General features: G+C 44.5%; 1 protein-coding gene across 1 annotated transcript in view; it reads right to left on the reverse strand.

The window, feature by feature from the left end:
- ntm (neurotrimin) overlaps nt 1–18,095 on the reverse strand; it is a gene marked incomplete at both ends in the record, with an annotated part of 146,983 nt that overhangs the window by 29,846 nt on the left and 99,042 nt on the right. The window contains one exon of the mRNA XM_080508395.1: nt 5,715–5,840. Within this exon, the coding sequence (XP_080364521.1) occupies nt 5,715–5,840 (126 nt within the window). The remainder of the gene's footprint in view (nt 1–5,714; nt 5,841–18,095) is intronic.

Genomic DNA, 18,095 nt, shown 5'->3' on the forward strand with positions numbered 1-18,095 from the left:
CAGCAGGAGGATGTCAGGGTGGAGGCCGGCGGTCCAATTAGCACCAAACACCAAGACCCTCACGTGTTTCCCATCACTGGATGATATCGACAAATGGTTTGGAACAATCCAGATGCCAGTATTGTGGAGTGTCACACTGCTGGACCAGTGAAGAACCGCCTCCTTCGGCCTCCGGGGAAAGCTGCGGACACAACCTCCCACCGTCCGGTCGCCAAAACCTTCTAGCGAAGCCAAACCTGGCAGGAACCTTCTAGCCTTGCAGCCGGCTGAGAGTCCAGCCCGAGGCGAGCCGCGGCGACCTGTCCGCGGTTCGTACTGCTCACCGAAACTATAAACAAGGAGGAGCTCCGGAGGCCCGGATCAGCAGAACAGGACCGGCAGTGGACTTCAGTCTGGAGCCCCGACCCGAAGACTTCAGTCTGGAGCCCCGACCCGAAGACTTCAGTCTGGAGCCCCGACCCGAAGACTTCAGTCTGGAGCCCCGACCCGAAGACTTCAGTCTGGAGCCCCGACCCGAAGACTTCAGTCTGGAGCCCCGACCCGAAGACTTCAGACTGGAGCCCCGACCCGAGGACTTCAGACTGGAGCCCCGACCCGAAGACTTCAGACTGGAGCCCCGACCCGAAGACTTCAGACTGGAGCCCCGACCCGAAGACTTCAGTCTGGAGCCCCGACCCGAAGACTTCAGACTGGAGCCCCGACCCGAGGACTTCAGTCTGGAGCCCCGACCCGAAGACTTCAGACTGGAGCCCCGACCCGAAGACTTCAGACTGGAGCCCCGACCCGAAGACTTCAGTCTGGAGCCCCGACCCGAAGACTTCAGACTGGAGCCCCGACCCGAGGACTTCAGTCTGGAGCCCCGACCCGAAGACTTCAGACTGGAGCCCCGACCCGAAGACTTCAGACTGGAGCCCCGACCCGAAGACTTCAGTCTGGAGCCCCGACCCGAAGACTTCAGTCTGGAGCCCCGACCCGAAGACTTCAGTCTGGAGCCCCGACCCGAAGACTTCAGTCTGGAGCCCCGACCCGAAGACTTCCGTCTGGAGCCCCGACCCGAAGACTTCAGACTGGAGCCCCGACCCGAAGACTTCCGTCTGGAGCCCCGACCCGAAGACTTCAGACTGGAGCCCCAACCCGAGGACTTCAGTCTGGAGCCCCGACCCGAGGACTTCAGACTGGAGCCCCGACCCGAAGACTTCAGTCTGGAGCCCCGACCCAAAGACTTCAGACTGGAGCCCCAACCCGAGGACTTCAGTCTGGAGCCCCAACCCGAGGACTTCAGTCTGGAGCCCCGACCCGAGGACTTCAGTCTGGAGCCCCGACCCGAGGACTTCAGTCTGGAGCCCCAACCCGAGGACTTCAGTCTGGAGCCCCGACCCGAGGACTTCAGTCTGGAGCCCCAACCCGAGGACTTCAGTCTGGAGCCCCGACCCGAGGACTTCAGTCTGGAGCCCCGACCCGAGGACTTCAGTCTGCCGGAGTGAAATCGTGAAGTCGCCGCCTGACCACAACCTCCTTTCTACAACTTAAAGGTATAGTAGAGGATTTTCTTCTTCCGGGTGGATCATCAAAATAACTGGTCCTCCCAATTGTCAATCATTCTGGTGATATATGACGTAAGGCCGTCGTACGTGCTCGTCCCTGCGCGCAGCTCACTCCACGCGGTCCTCATCATGCCGGCCGACCCGACGCATTATTCTCGGACATTTTTACACAGTTTCACTCCCTCCGGTGCAAATCTTCTTGTAAAGTGAGCTTATGTGAGCGATGCCGACTTGTGACTTGTAAACAGAGCGTGCACGAGGAGAACTGGGCTCGTGCACGTCTCTCGCACGCGTTTTAGTAGGCGTTCCGTCTCGGGAGCAGGTACAGCGTTGCGCATGCGCACTTTTTTCAAACGGTGGAGAGGGCGGTTCTTTCCTAAAATTCCTGAAAATCCTCCTGTATACCTTTAAAACTCTTTAACTTTCTATTTTTTTGTTTAGTTTTTAGCTTCACTGTTTTAAATCCTTTCAATCGTCTGTAAAGATTCTGTCCCTGATGACATTCGACATTTTTAAATGTCAGCGCTTCACTATTGTTTGAATTTCCGTTCCATTTCATGAGCCTGAAAAAGTTCTAAAATTCCACAAACATTCATTTACCTCAGATAATTTTAACTTTGACATTTTGAAAGTTGTTGTTTTTTGCATCTGTGACGATCGACGCTGGAACTATGACACATTAATTCACTCATTCAGGAGAGCCACACTGAGATTAATAGTGTCTCGTCACAGTGTGTCCTGACACTTAAAGAAAAACACAGCCATTATTTACCTGTAATAAAAAGGTCAGAAATCCCAATGTATTCCATATAAATGAATTCTTTATTATGGCTATGAATTATTGCACCAGAATAAAAAATATAAAATAATTATTATTCTCCATCTGCAAAAGCAAGAGTATCTCAGCATTGAAAAGTAAATGATTCGTGTTTGAATGTTTCTATTATGATTGGAGAATTATAATCAGTCTTCAATAACAGCCAGATTGAAATGTAGGAAATTGGTCCTGGTCTGGTTTGTTCAGGGTCCAGAGGCATTATATTGATCTCTGGGGGGGGCAGATCAGTAAATAAATACCACAATCACAGAGAAATAAAGACAGTTCCACATTTTCCATTTAGCTTTATTGCCAAGAAGGACGAGAACGCTTTAATACGTCCAAATATAAATCCATATTTCCTGTGAAGAAAATCTGAACAAGTCAATATTTCTTTTTTTCTGTGTTTTTCAGTTTTTCAGGCAGACAACATGAGATGACTGATTTTTTTTCCCCCCAATGCTCTCGTCACTGGTTTAGTTTGAAAAAGAAAAGAATGGAACTTTCTCCTGGCTGCCATCTTTTTATTTATTTATTTCTAAAATATGTCTGACGCAGCTTGCTGGACCCAAACAACAACAAAACAAAGAACAGGGGGGGGGGGGGGGGGGGAGGGGGGATCAGCAGAAAGGTGAAATCCTCTGAGCCTCGGTTTATCTCTTGTTGCGCCTCAGTTTGATTTTCCGCAGCGTTTAGCTTCACAAACTCAGAGGGAAACGTCACCTGCCTGTCCACTGGTCGCTATGATCACGCACCAGGGTTTATTCACGTATTGATTGCACTGCTGGAGATCACACCTAAAAAAAAGAAAAAGTGTGAACCCGGAAACAGCGTGCAGTTTTATTTTGAAATCCTCTACTGTTCTTGATCAGACCTGATTGTGGAGAAACGTGTGATGTTTTTCCTCAGAGTGGCACCACTTCAGGTTCAGTGGCAACGATTCACCATCGACGCAGCGACGTGGTGCTCCTCCACGTTATTGTGTTTTACGTGATCAGCCGCCGTCCAGCCCGACAACTTCCCGACACGATGTGTTCATGAGCATGACGACGCCCGGCGGGCGTCTGAATGCATCCCGGGAACAACTTAGCAGTTTTCAAAACACACGACGGACACGATTGTGCATCCAATAAACATTTCATGTTCCACAAATAGAAGTGATGTACGGCGGCCCTGAAGTGCAAACCACAACAACAAATCACTAAACACAACAACAAATGAAAAAACACAACTGCAAATTCAAAAACACAACGACAAAATGAAAAACACATTTGTTGTGGTGTTTTTTCATCTGTGTTGTGTTTTTGAATTTGTTGTTGTGTTTTTTCATTTGCTCTTGTTTTTTAATTTGTTGTTGTGTTTTTAAATTTGCTGTTGTATTTTTCAATTTGTTGGTGTGTTTTTTCATTTGTGTTGTGTTTTTCAATTTGTGTTGTGTTTTTCAATTTGTTGTTGTGTTTTTTCAATTTGTTGTTGTGTTTTTTCATTTGTGTTGTGTTTTTCAATTTGTTGTTGTGTTTTTTCAATTTGTTGTTGTGTTTTTTTCATTTGTTGTTGTGTTTTTTCACTTGCAGTTGTGTTTTTTCACTTGCAGTTGCGTTTTTCAATTTGCTGTTGTGTTTTTCAATTTGTTGTTGTGTTTTTTCAATTTGTTGTTGTGTTTTTTTCATTTGTTGTGTTTTTTCACTTGCAGTTGTGTTTTTTCACTTGCAGTTGTGTTTTTCAATTTGCAGTTGTGTTTTTCAATTTGTTGTTGTGTTTAATGATTTGTTGTTGGGGTTTGCACTTCAGGGCCACCGTAGTGATGCAACACGCGTCACCTCGAGATCTCAAATCACCCATCTGATGGAGAGACACGTCACGGCAGAAAAAAAGCAATGCTTTCAAAGGAATCCTGCGTCCTGCATGGTAGAAACATCAGAAACATCCAGGTCCAGTTCAAACCTCCACCCAATGCTGCCGGTGTCAGTCAGCGCTTCGCTCCGGGTTAAAGGAGGTCACATTAATCCCGTCGTTCAAGCTGCCTCCACAACATTTACATTCATCCAATTATCCTAATTAATTACTCCAGCGGGGCCAGTTTATTTTCCTGTGAGTGATCACAGTGTAATGACGATCGGGAAACAGGTAATGACGGGCGTTAAGCGGAGCGGCGAATCCGCTAGGGGTCAAACAAAGTCGCTGGCAGCAGGGCCGAACGTGAGGAAGAGCGGCGAGCTGCACGCCAGGGGAAGCGCTCGTTTACCGGGGCGTCAAAATTGGCACACGTGTGTTTTGCATTTCACAATGAAATCGCAGACCTGTCCTGTCTGAATGATCTTGGAGTCAAATCGTACAGGTGGAATCCAAATTTAGACCACGTAGCTACTCGCGCACTCCCTACCTTCCTTGACCTTCCGTCACCAATGTCCAACTTGACACCAAGGTCAGTCAAACTGAATGTCTTTGCAAAGTAATTGTGAATTGCAATATTTCTATATACAAAAAAAACAAGAAGGCCGTTGCTGGGCTAATCCCCCGCCGGAGGGCTTTCTATTTTCTCACAAAGCAGCTCTAAGGCAGCACACTTGGTACACTAGAGGGTGTTCCATGGGTCCTAGTAGATCATTATGTAGAATCTGAAAGGTCTTCTTCATAAGCTATGTCAAAATACGTCTCCAGAGCCCAAAAGGTGTTTTTATGCACTTAGTGACCCTGTGACCTGATATGCAAATGAGGTCATGGTCACCATGGTGCCCCTTCTCCCCAGGTGGAGTGTCCATGTGTGAAGTTTGGTGACTGTGGGCCCAGGAACTGCTGAGAAATGAGGAGAAATGTTTATATGAAAATACATGTATTGTGCAACCATGACGAGCAAACTTCAGACCCTACCCATCTTCAAGGTCATGGTCAAGGTCAAGGTCAGGTCACTTGGTGTACTGGAGGTTATCCCTGGAGTGTGTATCATGTGTGTATAACATTTCAGAGCCCTAGCTCAAAAACCTAGGCCTCCAGAGCCCAAAATGTGTTTTTAAGAACTTCGTGACCCTGTGACCTACTTAATATGCAAATTAGGTCAAGGTCACCATAGTATCCCTTCCCCCTCTGAGATGTATCCACATGTGAAGTTTGGTCACTATGGGCCCAGGGGTTGCCGAGATATCGGTAGAAACGTACGGAGACTGTTTCAAGATCCCCCTTCGGGGCCTATCAGCCACGGCGGGGGATAAAAAGGCTGCAATCTTGAATTTTGAGGTGGCTCATGGGTTTTTACATAAAGAGAAGTTAAAAGAAGATGATAGGTGGCACAGCTGGACGAACGAGGGAAGGAGTGGCGGCGCTGGAAGACGGAGGGAAGGTGTGGCGCCCCCTACCTGAGGACGAGACGAGCCTCCAGCTGATGGCGGGCTCCGGCTTCCCGCTGGCCTGGCACATCAGCGTCACGTTGGAGCCTTCGTTCACCACGAGGTCCTTCGACAGGTTGATGATTTTTGGTGGCACTGTGGGGGGAAAAAAACATTATATTATATGGGGCGGTAACATTTAAAGGGCCACTCATTGTGCACATGGCCCCTTTATGACAGCGATGGCAGCACTGTTCTGGAAAAATACACCGAAGGATATTGATTTCACAGGTTCTGCTTTTCTCTCACTAATAAACAAATGAAACCAAGATCACAGGCATTTTAATTTTGACAATGTAAACCGTAATAGTTTACATTGATCAGCCTCACAGGTGTATTTAAAATGCTTAGTGGAAACATCTCCTCCAGGCTTGTGCTTTTTTCTGTGGATTTTACATGATTTATGTGACGATGTTGGTTCTTTCCATGGTCTGAAGCCGTTTAGAAAACTGGGAGGGTCGGCTGCAGGTATTTCTGTTCGGCGTGAACGAGGGCATGTGTGCGTGTTCACCATGTGATTGACTGGTGACCTGGACACACTCCAGCCCATTCCATTCAATAATGTCGTCACGGATACTGACTGGATGATTCCTTCCTCAAAAAAAATCAACATTTTATCGCTTTGAGAACCAGGAATAAGTGCTACTGTTGCACATAAAGCCACATCACGGAGTTGGTTGATGTGTTTATCTCTTATGGGGTTGGAGGAGGTATTTTCTCTCTATTTGTTGAGGCTGCTCTGCCAATACTTGCAACCTTACGAGCGGTCTTCTGGGATCTTTTTATTGGGAGCCGGTGTAAACACCGAGTGCATTTCCTGTGCGCTGCTCATGCAGCGAGCTGGAGGGGTGCAGGAGTCGTGCTGGGAGAAAGCTCGCAGCTCAGCTTTAGGATTCTGCAACATGTCCCTGCACCTGCCTGTATGCCCACTACACTATCCTACAACTCTGCCCTGTGTGGATGAGACACCAGGAAAATATCCGCGTTTGCTGTCACGGAAAGGATTTAGCAGAAGTTTCCTCGCGAACAAATGCAGCCCAGATTGTGTTGAAGAATGCGGGCATTCAACCAGAGCAGTTGTTTTCAGAGGATAATAATGTGAATAATATCACAGAGCAAAAACCGTATTACCTTAATATCCTCTTTTGCAGCGCAAAAAAATCAATAAAGGGAAATTATGCTTATATGAAAAATGAAATCACCACCATGTCTAATTCACTCTGCTTTTTTTTTTTTTTTTAATTCCCTGTGGACAAGTAAAGCTTTCCATCCAACAAGCCAGACGTATTCACTTCTCATCCCGCTCCAGTAAGAATGAGCTGCACTCATCGGGATCACTTGTCATTCTCCACCCCCTCCCAGAAGGCTCGGGGTGCTGGCAGACTTTCCAAAGGGCAGCGGTGAGCAGAGGGGGCAGCCCAGACCACACGCAGGGTTCATTTTACCCTCCGGCCACACCGCAGTGGACGAGACACCCAGAACTGAACTCTGAATGCCGACCAAGTTTCAGAATTTACCTCCAGAAACTCTGCAGAGTCTTTAACTGTGGCTCTTTCCTTAACCTCCTCCGGAGTCCTGACTAAACCGGTCAAGCTGTCAATCCCGAGGATGCGCCAGAGTTTGAACATTTGCTGATGCACTGAAATACAAAACAAGTGAAAAGGGAAAGAAAAAAGTTTTCTTCTCTGAGGTGTAAAAACAAGCAGCGGGGCTGAACGTTAAACAGATTCTTAAGCTAATAAGTGTCGTGGGTCATAACCAACCGGTTACTCAACATCATCATGAGATCTGACGGCGCTAAACAATTAAGAAGTGACACCCGATGACAAAATACCACTTAGATTTGTTTTAGATAGTCATTTTATGACCATTAGAACCTGAAACTGTTGGACTTCAGCATTGAACCAGTCAGTCCGATCAACCGACGGTGTGAAAACACAGGCAAGAGGTATGTTACAAAAAATCTTCTGGTTTATCAAACAGTGATACTGTTTATATCGGTAAACTTCAGGAACCCTCAAGAAGCAGCAGCTTCTGCATGTGAAACAGAACGGGACTCCCGCGTTTCAAGGCTCCTGGATTTTAGTGGCTCTTCTTTGCATTACTTTTTTTTATTTTTTTATTTTCAGCCTCGACAATCCTCTGGACTGTGGCGTCCGGAGCACCTCAGGGACTGGATTCGGTGCTGCAGGCACCCCTCCCCTTTATGGAGACCCCCATTCAAAACTTGATTTTATTGGACAGAAACATAACAGAGAATAATGTAAAACTCAACCAAACCAAAGTGACGATGTCAGAGCCAGAAATGTTTGTTGCAGGAAGATGATGCTTTGCTGCAGAGGGTTTATATAATAGACCGACACATAGAGGTGCTCAAACACGTCCATAGGTGACGGCTTTAACTAATGAGGACAGAGGTCTGGTGCGAACAGGAACCTCAGTGTTGCAGTTTAAAGCTGCTGATTGCTGGCCTGCAATAAACATCCCATCACACTCCTCACATAAAAGATAGAAATCAAACCAGGAACACATCAAGAAGATAAAATGACTTGCTTTCAGGCCCATCTTATGAAAACATCTTATTTTGAGTTCAGTTCAGATGAAACAAGGTTTTATTTATATACTCCACGTTTTTTAAGCTGCTGCGTCGGTGCTGAAAGTCAGTCCGTCTCTTTTCGAGAGACAAACTGACCTTGATTCTCAAAAAAATAAAACGAAATACTGATGTATTGTCAAAGGTCTGCAAATCATTTGTTCAGTCAATTATTCGTTTTGATCTGGAGCATGAAAAGCAGAAAACATGATTCAGCTTAAGGCAACAATACAAGTTCAAAAGAGAAGCTGCAGGAAATTAAACCAAAACACAGAAAAACACTGGCGTTGCATGGAAGATATATAGAGCTCAACAATACACTGCAGTTTGCCAAAGAATATATATCCTATTAATATTTTAGGGCATTTTAAAGAAATGATCCCCTACAATTTATGTTGTTTTTTTTGCTACATTTCAATTATATATTAATTTGGTCCAAAACATCCCACCGATATTTAAATCGTGACATTTCTTAGTCCAGTCGGTGGAAGAATCAGATTGTTCAGGACTTTGACCGTTGCTTTTTCTGCCTGAATGTTTGCTGGTTGTCTGATTTTTTTTTTTTACACAGGTTTCTGTACAATCTGCATTCAAGGAATGTAAGGAACTTCACACACTTTTCCTCATCTGGGGTTTCTACGATTCCAACATAACATTGCTTGCTAGGGACTCGTGACGATCAGGTGACTCACGGGCCGTTTGATTCAAAAATACATTCTTAACGCTTCACCGAATTTACAGTGTCTGCCGTTACAAAAGAGAACCACGAAAAAAAAAATTGTATTGATTTCTTCTGCGGCCGAGGCAATTTCAGTGTGTTTTTTCTCAAGGTGGACTGCTTAATCAAGCTGTCCTCTAAATGAACTGCTGGACAAAGGAACTCTCAGGCAAGCAGCGCAACTGTCCTCCATGTGAAAGGCTGCCACACTGCACAATGGGTCAGCGGGAGGTTTAAATGTTCTGTCTCCTAGTAACCAAGGTCTGCGGAATATCTGCCTGGAAGTGAAAGCAAATGAAGCCCTCTTTTGTTTATAATGCCTGCAGGCTACAACTTCGAACAGTCCCGCATCCATGCACTGTAGATACAAGCCAAGCGCAGAGAAAACGTAGTTTTCAGGCTAATTTCAGGTATTTTACATGACGTCAAACGTGCTGTTGACAAAAAGACCTCTCGGGTTTAAGAGCAAAACACCATATTGTTATTTTGAGAGTAGTTTGATAATCCAGAGCACTTTGTTCCGCTGAAACTGCAGCTGTCCTGTAAACATCATGCAAAAGACCACCGGTCAGTTAAGCTGCTCATATTTTCATGAATGAAGGAGGTTGGATTTTGGTTTCGAAAGAAAAGCACTAGAACTTTAAGGATCAATTAAGGGACAAAGTTTACTGAATTGAGTGAAATTAATTTCAGTTTTTTTTTTAGTCCTGCTGGTTTCATCCCAGATAGACGATTCCCGTTCAGACGACTTATAATCAGCAAATTATTTGTAGCATTTCAGTGACGTACACATAAAGACATATAGTCCCTTTGAAAAAGTGGCTCGACAGTTTAAAGTTGCAGCATCAGAACAGCTTTTTATTTTACATTTTTAGTCTTACCCTGTAGCGATTTTAAACTGTGTCTTTTTTTGTGCAACAATATTTTACTATTCATCCTCGGTCACTGAAATGTTCCAAATGATTCACTTAACAACTGCCTTTTTTTTTTTTAAAACTCCCCCCACCGTGATTTTACACTAAGTCGTCTAAATGTGAATTGTTTATCTGAGAATCGTCTATCTGGGATAAAAATCCAGTCGTCTATCTGGGAATCGTCTATCTGGGACGACACCGTATCGCTACATTGACTGCTTGAACTTCATACAACGAATATTTAAAAAATGACAAAAACCTGGAACGTTTGATAATGAATACTGTTCACGAATGTATTGTTCATTGTACATTATTGCATACATTTAAATATGATGTATTAATAGACTTATGCCCGGCCTCCCATCGTCTTCTGTCACTTTTAATGGTGTTCTGCACTCAGACTCTAACAATGTACACGGGCAGATAAACTGGGCAGCATTGGGGTCCTTGCTGTATAAGTGATAACCTGAACTGAAGTGTTTATGTTCTATTCAGGCCAAATGGAGGTTCTACGTTTCAGTAATTGTCGGCGGGTATGATTGACAAAAAGACATTTCAAGTACAGTGCATTACTGGAAGGATAACAGCATGCATGTGAGAGTGAGTGCTTAGAACAACAATTAAGAATCCAACATTTACATAATTGGAGTGTCCATGTTCAGTAGAAATGGCTAACATGCTGGTTTAGCAGTGAAGCCACCTGCGGCACAGTTCTTTGTGCCTGTGCGGCCGTCTCATGTTGAGTTTAATGGGCTGAGATGTTCATGAGACGTCGATGTAAAGCTCATGCGCCGCGTTCCTATTTTTTTGCCGAGCACTTGTTGCTCTGCAGCTTCCCTGTGTTCACATTCATCCGTCCTCCGAACCCGTTCATTTCAATTAAATTCAATTGTGTTTGCCTAGCGACCGAATAAACACAGTCCTTTCAAGGCACTTAGAGAGAAAACCCAACATGAGCAGGCAGGAGAGATCGGAGAAGAAAAAAAAAAAATCTATTTTAACAGGAAAAATCCTGCAGAACCAGGCTCGGACTCTGCTGTTTATCAAGCTCGGCACTGCAGAGGTGTGGGTTCAACGCTGGCTGGGAGCATGGTGCAGCGTGGACAAATCCTCATCAGTCCACCGAATCACAAACACAACGATCGCACCCGAAATAATAAAGAGCTCAACAATGAGCTTTACGCGTATTTCACCATTTTAGACTTTGCATGGAAACTCTGGGAAAAACCTGCCCGCTCACTGGTAACTACTGTTGACCCTTGAGCAAGGCAGTGAATCTAAAAATGCCCAGAAAAAAATAAATGACTGAATGGAATGAAGTGTAAAATATTGTTCTTAAGACCAGGTGAAGAAGGCTTCTCTTTCAAAGTTGTGCTGAAATACCTGGCGAGCGTCGCCTCCTGAACGTCACGGCGCCGTTAGAAGAATCAAACCGGCAGCTGCTGTGTGAAGACGAGGCGGCTCAGAATAAAAGTGTTGTTATTCTCAGTTTCATCCAGCGAACAACTGATCGCCGAATTCTGCTTTGATACGCAGACGACGGGAAAACAAGGTGGAGAGAAACGAAGGACCACGACGAGCTTTTAAAACACAGGAGATCACATTGATGAACACATACGCTTTTGTTTTTTCCCGTCACAGTGGGTGAAATGTTCAACATATACTTTTGAGAGACGTTAATTCGCTTCATTTTTGAGAAACTCTGAGAAACCGTGAACCAAAAGCTCGGAAAATGCTCCTATTGTGCATGAGACTCGGCAGCTTTTAGGCCTCTTTACTCTTAGAAACCTGCATTCGGGAGGTTTTTTTTGTTGACGCCAGGGGTCGGGCAGGATGATCCGGCTGGCCGGAGACCACAGAAACCCACCGAGGTCACGAGCGGCGGAGAAAATGGAGTCCAGCAGCCGAAGGCCACAAGACGCGTCGTTGTTCTCAGGCAAGAGCAGGAAGGAGCTTCACACAATCCCAGGTCAGGGAAACGATGCGTTCAGGTAAGTCCCTCCTTTTTCTGCATCGTTTCTCAAAAAGGTCAGGGATGTTGTTTACAAACGGCCGCTTGATTACCGTATTTCCCGCACTATAAGGCACCTAAATACCTCAAATTTCCTCAAAAGCTGCCAGTGCGCCTTACAACCCGGTGCGCCTTATATATGGAAGAATTGCTCTACTCCAGACTGCTATTTGACAGCTGAACAACCAGAAGCTTTTATTTTGACAACTCTAACTTGGCAACCAGATCTTCAGAGCGGACGACACTCCACACAACACCTTCATCACTCATGGTTGCACACCAACATTCTAACAAACCAAAATAAACTAGATGAAATAATTACTCCCTAAACTGGGGAACAAAAACACATAAACACAATCAACACAACACCAAGCCCAACAACGACCCACAATAACCTCCAACAACACAAAACATGAATTCCCATCATGCCTTGCAGCGACCACCTCTGGACGGTAAGCAGCCGCCGACTTCATTTTCCCCGTAGAAGAAGAAGCGCGCGGTGCATGCAATGAATTATGGGAGTTTCTGTTTGTGGTGTTTTAAATGCAATTATTGGGGGTTCTATTTGGTTTGTGGTGTCGGTAGTAATTGTGTTTTTGTTGCTTAGTTCATGTAGTTTAGTTTATTAGCGGTAGTTGTAAGTTGTCAACCAGCAGTGAAGAAGGTTTTGTGTGTAGTGTCCTCCTGGCATAGGCTGCAGGTAGGACTATCAAAATAAAGTGTGTGCACCTCTCTGGGTGTTAGAATCAGTGGAAAATGTAACCTAATGGCTTTGAGCTATAAAGGTTGTGACCACTGGTTTATTCCATGCGCCTTATAATGCGGTGTGCCTTATATATGAACAAAGTTGTAAATTATGTCAATCAATGTAGGTGCGCCTTATAATCTGGTGCCTTATAGTGTGGAAAATACGGTAACTCACATTAACTGCGAGAACATATTCTACTTACTGCTTTTTAAAGGCACCCAGAGAGTGAAGAATTAAGTCTAAATACATTGGTGGAAATGGAAGAAATGAAGTAGAAGAAAGGAGAAATTCTTTCCACATCAAACATCAGGGACACAGACGAGATTAGTTAACAGCTCATTTTGCACTTCTAAGTGCTGTTTTAAAAAAAAATACAAAATAAAATTGGCGACGGAACATTTAATATCCAGGGGGAAAACATCCAGAAGCAGCCGGAGACGGTTCTGTCCACGTCCAGTGTTTCCTTTCAAGCGTCGGGATGTCGAAGCACATAAATGATGTGTTTACACTCAGATCACAAGTAGACACATGAAAACAACTCGTCTTGATGGCAGCGAGTGTCACTCTGAAGATTTCTTACACTTTTTTTTTTAGGTTCAGCTGTATAAATATAGTTTTGTTTTTTTTTCTTCTTTCTCCTTCTCCTTCCCTGACAGATCTGTCCAAGCAATTGTCATTTCCATTTCAAAGCAACAAGGACACATCTCTATTTTAACTTTGGGGGAATGATCAGCAGAAAGCGTAAGAGGAGGGTGTCACTAGCGCTTGAACTTGTTTGTAAGACAAAAATCTCTATGAATAATTTATTGGATGTCAGCTTAATCCCCATTTACCCTTCCGGGACGACAAACGCATACAGCAAGTATGTCAGCTCTGCTCAGCTGTGGTTGGAGAGGCTGTGAAGGAAAGCTGAATAACCAGCTCCCCATTTATTATTCAAGCTGTCAACTTCCGCCTTTTCATTCTATTTCATTCCATTTTTTTTATTTTTTTACATTTTTAGTGCCGCCATTGCTTATAATAATGGCCTGTGAAGCGACTGATCCGCTCTGACATTTGAAGCCAGTTGTGTTGGAAAACAAAATTTGACAAATACAAATCGACCTGAACTGTACAGGAGCGCTACGGGGGGGGGGGGGGGGGGGGGGGGGGGGGGGGGCTTTTCTCAACCCGAGTTTCTTTTTCCGCGTTCAATTTCTGGTAGAATAAATAAATGGAAGGTTTACCAGACAGTTTTAGGCGCGAGCCTCGCCGTCACGTTCTTGTGGAATCACAAAACTTGTGGATAAACTTGTGTTTTGGGGTTAGCGATACGGTGTCGTTAGGGTCCCAGGTGATTGGCTATCACGGCTATCATGCATCTCCTTACACTGCCCCCTACAGGTCCGGCTGCTCACAGCAGCTCTAACCCAGGTGGCTGTGCAGGTTTGTGTCAATGAAGATTTTGTTTTGTAAACGTAGAGGTAAAATATCAGTTTTAGTAAAAACCCGGGGACGTGTAAACGTGGCCTGGGAGGCAATCTTGAGGCGCTCAGCTATAAGAATGTATTTATCCTTCTTTTTGAGGAAAAAAAAAGTATTTATTTGCAGATAAACTGGAAAAGACAGTATTGACATATTCACAAATGTCTATAAAATCTTGACTTGTTGTCATAAAGACACTTTGAACTGAGAAGTAGGAATTTCCCGGCTGATATCTTTTAGACTTTCCAACTTATTTGAAATACAATAAACCATAAATCCAGTTGTTAACACGTCCGGCCTGCAGGAGGCGCCCTGGACAACACATGGTCATTTTCAGATTGACAATCTAATGACAGTAGCCGCAGATAGAAATGTTTGTGTGTTTAGAATACACACACGTTTACAGTCGCACTGTGCTTCAGGGGATCATGAAACAGATTCACACAAATGAAATCTTTTGTTTGAACTGGTTTAATATTGGGATGCGTTTAGGTTTGGCTTAAGGGAAGTATGGCAGTGACGGTCTGTGGTGTGTGTGTGTGTGTTTGTTGGGAGTATTCTCTGGCCTCAATTTCATATCAAGCATGTCAAATTTCCTTTTAATAGAGGTGGCACCTCACATCATCTCAGAGAGTATTGCTCTGCTTCAAAGAGCCCCAAGTCAACCAGCAGCCGTTGTAATAATATGTTTTATCCTCCGTTCAGGCGGAACACTCTTAAAGCGTTTGTCAAATGCAATTCGTAATAATGCAATCGCTCTATCATTTTAGCAATTTTCACACAGACACGGCAAAGTGAACAATACCACAGCGCTACAGTAATGCATGCGGATGTGAAATGGAACCTTTTTTTCCAAGTGGAACACGTAACCGTCACGCAAACAATAATTAGAGGCCCTTTACCAGTGAGGTTTGGTTTCTTTGCTCTAGTTTCATTTTGCACCCTCACTTCATAAATACTAGTAATTTTCTATTATTTCTCATCTTCCCTCAGGCTTTTTACTGCGTATTCCACTTTCTACCTTTGTATGGTAAAATGGCTCCAGTCGAGTTGAGTTTTGTGTTCTGCGAAAATTAGATTGTGTGAACTCCACTGCATTATTAAAAAAAAAAAACCCCTGTTAATTAAATAACAAAAAGCACAGTTAGTTTTTGTCTTCAGGCTGATGTGACGCGACTCCACAGGATCACACTGTTTGCCTGCGTCTTCCTAATTGATTATTAATCATCGTGTTTTGATGGCCTGCCGAGGCTTCGGGGGAACTTTCTCCTAACGGTGGAAACGAAGCATCAGCGACTGTCGGGAGGACCGTCCACTGTGCTTTGTGCTCAATCAACACTTTTCAACATCCGGGACTTGAATCTCTCTTTCGTTGATGAGCTACACTGAGCAATTCATACACAGTTAAAGCCACTACATTTAAACATGACCTCCGTTTATACATTGAACGGTCCACTCACGGTTTCACTCAATATTCAGAACTCTTAAAAGCAGAAGCGCTGAGCTGGAGCGTTGGGACACGACGCCCTGGAACAGTTCTAACTTCCTATTTGATCACAGCCCGAATAGTAAAACCAGTGTTGGAATGGAGATATTAAGTTTGTAGTTTTCGACAGTGTAGCTCAGAAAAGCTCTGCTTGTGTGAAGAAGCGAGAAACGCAAACAGGAAGCGCAAAGCTCTTCTTGAGGACGGCGCGTCAGCCACGCGTCGCCTTACACACCCAGTTCAAACAAAGCTGTGCTGCATGTACTCTTCTCTAAAGCTGCACCTTCTCTTCTATGAGCAACTGTTGTGTTTGTTGAATCAAAGAAGTGCTGCAGTCACAGTTGAACGAGTTCATTAGAGGTTGGCCGTCACAACTGATTTCGTTGACAGCAGGCCGATAATGCTGGTGTCCAATTACACCATGATGTGCTGCACGATGAGGATGCTAACTTCCTATAGTGTTTGTAGAAATCTGATGTCACATATGGGTCTTGATGCCATTTCATTTTCAGCTCTATTATTCTACATTATTGATTCAATCTTTCATACTTCATGATGTCGTTGTTAATGATGTGGAATCTGAGGGTTAGACTTATTCTCCAAATCCACTCTTACTTTTGAAACGGTTGCGTTTCCTGCACGAGAAGCACCAGCTCTGCCCATTATTATCATTATTATTATTATTATTTCAATGCCATTCAAATCATTGTCAAACTGTATCTGTATCTTGGGAAATAATGATAAAACCTCCTGTTTTTGCTGACCCTCGCGCCTCTGCAGACATTTTTCATAATGATGATATAATGTGCTCATGCTCAAAGACTTGTTGTCCTTGTTCTGATCTACTTTCCTGAGATCTGATGGGAGGGTAGAAAGTATGAAGTGGGATGCTTTAAGTTGGCGAGTTGGACTTGTGGGATAATCGACAAGAAATACTAAAGTTGCGCTACATTCTCTCTCTCTCTCTCTCTCTCTCTCTCTCTCTCTCTCTCTCTCTCTCTCTCTCTCTCTCTCTCTCTCTCTCTCTCTCTCTCTCTCTCTCTCTCTCTCTCTCTCTCTCTCTCTCTCTCTCTCTCTCTCTCTCTCTCCTCTCTCTCTCTCTCTCTCTCTCTCTCTCTCTCTCATCTCTCTCTCTCTCTCTCTCTCTCTCTCTCCTCTCTCTCTCTCTCTACTCTCTCTCTCTCTCTAAAAAAAAAAAAGAAACAAAAAAAAAAACACAAGCCTGCAGTGAAATTCATGTCCCCGTTTTCAACGTGACCTTTAAATATTCGTTTTCTTTCTTTTTAAATTTTGAAAACCAGAAATTCGTGTTGCAGCTCAGTTGATATGTAATTGCAAACTATCCTACAAATGCAAACCGTGCACACAAACTGATCCACACGAGGCCTTTTGTTCCCAGCTCCCTGTCGTCACTTCCTGCCGGCAGGAAGCAGGAAAACCCGGCAAGAGGTTCTCAGTGCGCCTCTCATCGGTGTCGACGTTGCGGCTAATCGATGTCCAGAGCGAGCGGCCGAAGGCGTGACCGAGGGAGGAAGGAAGCGTTTAGCAGGTGTTGCGCAGCCCACTGCGACTCCTGACCTCCTCGTGACACGAGGCTGAACTAAAAGTCAATGTTCCTGCTTCGATCTCACATTAGCAGTGCCGACGACCACGAGCACAAAACCCTCGAAAACCCGCCCGGCGTGGAAACGCAGCTCTGCAGCACGGCGGACCAGTCGACTGTATCCAGGCATGGGAAGCGTCTCTCCTCCCTTCACTCTGCTCCCCAAACATCGCGTGAATGGATGGCGATCTACTTGTTGCGTTTTGTTTGTGTTGTGTTTTGTTTGTTGATGACACTCATGTCTCACTGCGCATTTTAATGAGCCTCACGGCAGAAGACAAACCCCTGAATTCTATTTTGTACGAATAAAGTCGCCGATCCTGCTGTGCGTCCACTAAGTGGATTATTGGCCAATAATTTTAATTATGTTTATTATCAGAAGAAATGATCCTCGAAAACACCCAGAAAAACAATCTATAGTAAGATGTTTCCGCAATATAAACACAATAAAAGAAGGTTATTCCACCGTTCTTCAGGGTCTTTTTTTTCATTTTATTTTCAGATTTATTTTTTCCCGCAGTAGCTGCCAGTGCTGGAGTTCTCCATAGCACATTTGTGGTAAATCTCTAGATGTTTACTTCGATAGGCGGCTGCTGGGTTTGGCACGGCGATACGCGGCACGAGATTACGGCGGAGAACGTGAGGATATTTGCTCTAAAAGATAGCAAACCTGCCGGGCATTAGAATGTGGAAGCCGGCGCAATCTGTGGAGACGATCTGCAGCCAGAAAATGAAAATGACCATTATATCTCGCTGTGAGAGGCGAAAACAATAATACGACTGCAAGATGCAATAAAAGACATTCAAAGCGTGG

Source organism: Blennius ocellaris (genome assembly GCF_963422515.1).
Source record: "Blennius ocellaris genome assembly, chromosome: 14".
Taxonomy (NCBI): domain Eukaryota; kingdom Metazoa; phylum Chordata; class Actinopteri; order Blenniiformes; family Blenniidae; genus Blennius; species Blennius ocellaris.